General features: G+C 41.1%; 1 protein-coding gene across 2 annotated transcripts in view; it reads left to right on the forward strand.

Moving 5' to 3' along the window:
- The window catches only part of chchd3a (coiled-coil-helix-coiled-coil-helix domain containing 3a), an 89703-nt gene extending 83720 nt beyond the window's left edge, over window positions 1-5983 (forward strand). For both annotated transcript variants that reach the window (XM_053649803.1, XM_053649804.1), the window contains one exon: window positions 5225-5983. In XM_053649803.1, the coding sequence (XP_053505778.1) occupies window positions 5225-5248 (24 nt within the window). In that variant the 3' untranslated portion in view covers window positions 5249-5983. The remainder of the gene's footprint in view (window positions 1-5224) is intronic.
- The last annotated feature ends 1130 nt before the right edge of the window (window positions 5984-7113 follow it).

The raw sequence follows: 7113 nt of genomic DNA on the forward strand, positions 1-7113 counted from the left end.
CACCAGTGTTTCCATTTTACATAAAGGATCGTCCTGACAGCGAGCGAGTCTCCGTTACACTTCGAGTCCACGCATTCGCCTCGATCAAACGGCTCACGATAGAAAGGAAGCGCAATAACTCTGACGAAAATATTCATTTCGATCAAATATGTAGTTTGACGCGATGTTTATGAGCGAAAGTAATCGTGTTATTATGAGCGCGGTAACGGGGTTATAACACGTCATCGTGTATCAATGTAAGAATTGTCGTGCGTTTACAGGATGTGCGTGTTACTGCAGAATGTTCATCCTCTTACCAGTTAACACTTAGTCTGTGCTTTTTCTTTTTCTTTTTTTAAGCATTTTTTATCTAGTGATGTAACTTCTGCTTTAAAGCTTGTGGACAATCTGTTTTGTTTTTTTTTTATGATGTTGATTATTTATTTATTTTTATTCCTTTGCACAGTGTATGGCATTGGACACGCGGATGCGTTTAATACCTTTTTCATAGCCTTCAGAAAGAAAAAAAATAAACATACAGGAAATAAAAATTAGCTTTTTTTAAAAAAAAAAAAATCCAACTAATCGATTCGTCGAAGAAATAATCGACAGGTTAATCGATTTTCAAAATAATCATGCTGACTTATCATAATAAGTTGCACGGCTGACGTGGACCGAGATGGTCCTGTTTTAGAGAGAGCTGTAGGTGTACGTGCCACATCCAGAATAAGCAGTTGTCACTTAAATGGAGCTGATATGTTATCCGCAAGTACTCGTGCACTCCTCCACTGCATTGAGATTCATTGAACTCCTGTTTCTGTCCCTCAAGCGAGAGCTGATCCACTCATGTCAGCGAAACCCTGTAATAAAACACACACTCCGTGTGCCTCAGTGACACACACCTCCATTTGTGAGCACCGGCGCTGCGCCGGGAGCGTCCTCTCCTTTTCCGCTCGACTACAGACGCTTCCGAGTTCCCCCTGAAATTGCAGGCTGTCAGTCACTAAACATCCGTTCGCATAACGCCGGCGCGCAGAGGACGCCGTTCAGTCCTGCTTAAGTGTGTGTTAAATGAAATAAGACGAGGCGGGTGTGTTCTGCTCTCTCCCATTATCTCTCACTCGGCCTGCTATCGAGGACCGGACCCCAGACCGGAGCGGGACTCCGACCGTCTCATCTGCGTTCCTCAGCACACGCAGAGAGTTTCCCAGAACACGGCTCGATTTACATTCAGATAGCTTTTCTATTAGATTTGAACAATGTAACGCTTGCGTCAGAGCACCGGCTACTCTGCCCTTTTCCCTTCTCATGGGTATTATCGTTGTGTATAAAAAATAAATAAATAAATAAAAGTATTTTAAAGCGTTGCTCGATTTCCACCGGGTTTAAGTAATGCATCATGTAAATGCGCATGTTTTATTCATTACTGTGTACATGCAAGGTAACCTTTTTAGCATCCCTGCCGTTTGTGCGTGATATTATTATTTTGCAGATTTGAAACCCGGACTCACCGTGGTGTCTTGTAACACTTTATTTTATCAGATGCATGCTCTAAAGTGCATTCGTGTTTGCTCGGGTTATCGGCGAAATCTGATTTTTATGACTCGCATCAGAGGATCATGAAATAATGTAGAGAAAACTTAATATTATATTCAAGGAGTGTGTGTGTGTGTGTGTGCGCTCACAGTTTGGTACAGCCAAGCACACTAAACTAAAGTATTTACACAATACTGTTACATTACTGTGTATTACTGTAGGGCTTATCATAATACACTGACACTTTTTTATTTTTTCTGTCCTGTAATATGTGATCAGATGTTAAGATGATATTTATTTCGCTTCTGTTTCTCGTTAATGACTTAAACTCGGGTATAATAATAAATAAATAAATAAATAAATAAATAAACGCTTTGGTGTTTGATAGTTGACGTGTTTGTGCTTTAAGTAAGCACATATAGTGAGTTATTTTTGGTATCAACGTTGCGGTATTCAGACTCGACTGTAGCACTAGACGCTCAAACAGAGGCGTCTTCAATTTCAATTACCCATGATTCTGACCTTTAACGTAAGTACACTGTGCACACGTTTTTTTGTTTTTTTTTATTATCTCATGGGAAACTAAATTGTAGGCCTACATTGTGTACAATTTATGACGTCGGTGCGGAAAACAATTTATTTAATTTTTTTTTGTGGCCTGTGTTGTTAAATTATGACACGATGAATGTGTTGATCAGGATTTGGACTACTCATGACTCCGTCATGATGGGACAGGGTGGGGTAGTGGCTAGCACGTTTGCCTAGGACAGAGTCCCTTTTCCGCCCTATGGAGCTTGCATGTTATCCCTGTGCCTCATGAGATTCCCTAGTCCCTCAGTCCAAAGATACGTGTCATAGGCCGATTGTTATTTCCGTATTGTCCGTGGTGTGCGAGATTGTGACCTACGATGGGTTGGCACCCTGTGTAGGATAAGCGGTATGGAAAATGTATGGATGGACAAGTTTTCGTTTGTGTATCACGGCAATCGAACCGGTTTTTTTATTTATTTATTTTTTTACGTTATGCCATATTCCAGTTTTTTTGGGGGGCGTAAAGGCAAGTGCTTGATTTTAGAAGTCTAGAATCTTGCCTCAACCGTTCCACCAAAAAAAGGAGGAAATCTGGCAACCCTGGAAGCATGAAATACCTGCAGGTAATTTCAATCATCAGGACGAGCCATCTAGAAATGAAGCACGTGCGAAATTCTGAGAACACCGAGAACTTTCCTCCTGTAAACATCGACGTATCTTTTGAACGTCGTTTGCAATCAAAAACGAAAGAAAAATGTGTCAAAGCATCACCGTATCGCCTAGTCTTAATGCTGAATTATCTTACAGATCCACAGCAGAGCCGCTTTCGAGATCCTAAAGCTCGTCGCCAGAAAAGTGTACAAAAGATATCTTAAAGGATAACTGATGTTTCAGCTTTTCTCGTCCAGGGGTCTCAAAGATTTGACCTTGCCGCAGTTCTTAAGAACAATTATCACATCATATCACCTCGTTTAAACTCCGAATCCGGTCCATTATTTGCAAAACGAAATACGATAAATCATTTTTTCATTATCGTTATATTGGCCACCCTTAATTCTGTATGAACTTACCGAAACACGGCCGAGTTATCTGTTCACGTTACGTTTAATAAAGCTGCGTAAACGGCGACTAAATACCTAAACTTGTTGGTGCTAATCTCCTGTACCGCCATTTGATCACGTGAACCCGATACACATGCTTCTCAGGCAGGGTTAAAGCCAGCGTGCCGTCATCACTGTGGCTTTGTGAGAGTAATTACTCTCCAGCTTATCAATAATGAACTGATAACATTTAGCTCCGACCGTCTCAATCCACTCCGGCTCTCTGTAATACGGACGTTTCAGAGGCCCTGCTGCTGATAGCACGCTGAGAGGAGCCTCTGAGGACTGCACTCGATAAAACTTTATCATCAACACCAGCTCCATTTTTTTTTTTTTTTTTGGTCATAAGACTGACCTTCGTTGGGTTTGTTTTTTTTTCTGTACTGGAGGAGTTTAGGATCTCGCATTAACACTTGTTTGAGTCAGATTTTCTTCCCTCTTGTGAAATGTCTTTTATCAAAATATGTAGATTTTGAGGAAAATATCAGTATGATTATTAATATTGTAATGATTTAAGTCACAGAATCGCAGGTATCGTAACGATTTCAGTAACAAATATTGGATGTGAAACTATTTACCACTCCTCCCATGTTAGATGTTCTGTTCTTTAGTATTATTATTATTATTAGTAGTAGTAGTAGTAGTAATAGTTTCAACTTGTTGTTGTCATTAGGGGGCCAAGCACCAAAGGTGCATAGGCTCCTCCTCCTTCTTCTTTTTCTTCCTTTCTTCTGGCTTATGGTGTCTATGGCAACCCATCGAACCGTTTGGTAAAAAGTCGTGAAATTTGGCACATCGATTGGGGAGGGTCTAAGGAACATTCTGACCAAATTTGACCCAAGTGCTGCCAACACTTGACCCAAGCGCCACCACTGGGTCAGATTTGGGCCTTACTTGGAAGTATGTTCACGGTCATAACTTTTGAACCGTATGTCCATAATGTAAAAGTCAGGCACCCTTGGCACGTATGCTGTAAATGCTTCCATCTAAGTGCCACTTTTGCTACTCACATCATCTCGAGACCCGTCTAAACAACTGTCTAATGACGTTCTAGCCGTTCAGCGTGCTATTATACAGACAACACATGACTGACAGGGTTTAATATCAAATAGAAAACGTCAGCAAAACAAATATCGTGCTGCGTATGAAGTCTCGTCAAGTATCACCATAATGACGAATTTAACAGTGACTTTATATGTCAAAGTAAATCAGTTACCTATGCAGGCGGGTGAAAGCTATCTCCGAGACATGATGCCAGCCAACCGCATCTCTTCGAACTCCTGCCCTTGCTGTGTCACACCTGTGTCACGTGTAACACACTCGGAGGAAAGCGCTATCTGCCCTCATGTATCTTCAACCTACATGAGCTCACAGTTGTCCATGATTGGCTAGCTTTGCTGTGATTGACAGGGGGCAGAGATTATACCATCGCTCTTACGACCAATTTTGCACTCTTGGACGCTTTTCTGTTGCGCCGCCTGAAAATTTCCCCCACAAATGCCTTTTTTTTTTTTTTTCTTTTAAACAAGTAACACTTTTAGGCAAAGGGATCGGTTGGCTTTATACTTTTGCGTATTGACGATGCTAATGAATATTTTCCAGTCTGATTGCATGTGATGACTAGAACAGGGCAGATCTTAGATGTGAACCTTGGACATCATTTGTCCTAAAGCCTCCTACAGTCTCACCTCACCCTGCAGAAGCTTGCGAAGGTTTTGGCTCGTTAACGAAGTGTCAGGTCAGCATCGGGCCAACATCCAGAGCTTTGATATCCAATCGGTGTGTAATGAGAACTGGACTTAGGAATCCCTACTGTTTGACAAATTTCTACCAGCGTTTCATTTATATATGAGAAAGAGAAGCGGGTGAAATCCATCGCTTTAAAGACTTTCCGTGTTTTTCTCCTCTTTTCCCTCTGTCATCAGGAACTTCCTGTCTCATGTCGTACCCTGGATGAAATTTGCATTGACGGTCAAAGAGGGCAGAGTGTTTGGGACTTCTCCCTTAACATGCAAACAACTTCTTTTTGTCCCATTGGCCAGTTTAACAATTTCTTAATCTCTCTTTTTCTTTTCCAGAACAAGTTGAGGACTGGAGGCTAGTTCTGAGGAACGTAGGAGAAGCAACCATGTTTGTGGCGTGACCTTTAGTGAGGGTTTGTCAAGAAGAGCAGAGACCATAGAGCACCATACAGATACACACCTGACTCAGAGGAACAGTATGGAGAGATGGGAACCACTCTGTCTTTCTCTCTCTCTCTCTCTCTCTCTCTCTCTCTCTCTCTTTCTCTCTCTCTCTCTCTCTCCTTTCTTAATGAGGACAGTGTAACAGGTATGAGAACCAGCAGCAGTGTAGGAGATGTGTGTTATAATGTGCCCGACAGCAGAAAACCAAATGAGTGCCTCAGGGGAATGAAACACAGCTTTAAAAAAAAAGAAAAAAACAAAAAATTAATAAATAAAAAAAGATTGTCACAATTTCAATAGCAGCAGTTCGCGTGGGCGTCGGAGTCAGATTTTCGTTAGTGTGAAGCTGGAAGCTGTTTCATTGTAAACACTGTAATCGTTTAATTGCTCTAAAACTTCAGATTGATTTTGCGCTTTGTTTGAATTGGGTAGTGAAGCGAAAGTTTTGGCACCTCATACACGCCAAAAAAAAAAAAAGTTAATACGTTTTTGCACTCATCAGGCTGGACCCAGGCTCCTATTGCACAACTGTTCATCGTGTGTGTGTGTGTGTGTGTATACGCTGATAATGTTTCTGCTCTTTTGTTTTTCTTTTTGTTTTGTTTTTTGCTTTTTATGATCTGTCTGAGAGAATAAAAGGCTCAAACTGCATACCTGAATCCATGCTGTTCCATCACTCTACTTTTTTTACTTTCTTTTTGAATGTGTGTGTGTTTGTGTGTGTGTGTGTGTGTGTGCGCGCGTGCAGGAAATACTGTTATTAAAAATAAAATCATCATTGACGCTGGTTTGCACCTCGGACAAAATGACGGATTGTAATCGTATCTTTTCCCCCTCTTGTTTAAATTTCAGCCGTCTTTTCTAACTTCTGAGACGTGAAAGACTCTTCACTGTACAAGTGCAGCGAACTAATGCCTGTCGCTAGGAGACAGTATTCGAACTGAACCACGTTCCCAGACCTGACAACCTTTTATGCATTCCGTGTAGGAGTCTCGCATTTTAACATCGGAGAACGCGGCCGAGAGTTTTCACTCAAAAATTCACCAAAAGAGACTTTTTTTTTTTCTTTTTTTTTTCCTTTTTTAAACCCCCCAATAAAGACACAGATGAGCCAACTGACTAATGAATCTGAAATGATTGACGCATGAGTAGGTGTTTTGAACCGATCTGATAGCAATGCCCCCCACCCCCTCCCCGCCCCCCCCCCCCATCTCACATTAACATTCTTTTATTTGGCGCTCTCGTCTCACCTCGCCTCGATTTTCTAACTTGAAAGATGGGTCCTCGCTTTCTTTCACGGTAATTAGAGGATGTTTTGGGATCGTTAATGTTTATTAATGTGAAATTAAACGGTCGTTATTCTGCTAAAAAAAAAAAAAAAAAGGCTACAAAATGTCTGAAAAGTTTGACAGGAAATAAAATTAAATAGGACTACAAGTGCCAACATTTTGACAATAATTTTAATGATAAGGATATAATTAACAACTCTGCACTGACACGTTCAAGCCCATTGTGGTAGAAACTGGAGTGTGTGTGTGTGCTTGTATATATCAGTCCGTACAGGATTTCATACAGGAGTGGTTTTTTGTGATTGTTGCGCTCAAAAATGCTTATATTTTTTCAAAAATGCATGAAAATGTTCTGCGCGCTCTTTGGCGGTGATGTTTGTCGGTAAACGAGACCTTTTAGCTGTACTCATGTTGGCTATACCATGTTGGCTGAATACTCTTTGTGATGACGTCACATGACGCGTCTCGGCCTAAATCTGCTGTAATTTTGAG

This window comes from Ictalurus furcatus, chromosome 19, assembly GCF_023375685.1.
Source record: "Ictalurus furcatus strain D&B chromosome 19, Billie_1.0, whole genome shotgun sequence".
NCBI classification, from domain to species: domain Eukaryota; kingdom Metazoa; phylum Chordata; class Actinopteri; order Siluriformes; family Ictaluridae; genus Ictalurus; species Ictalurus furcatus.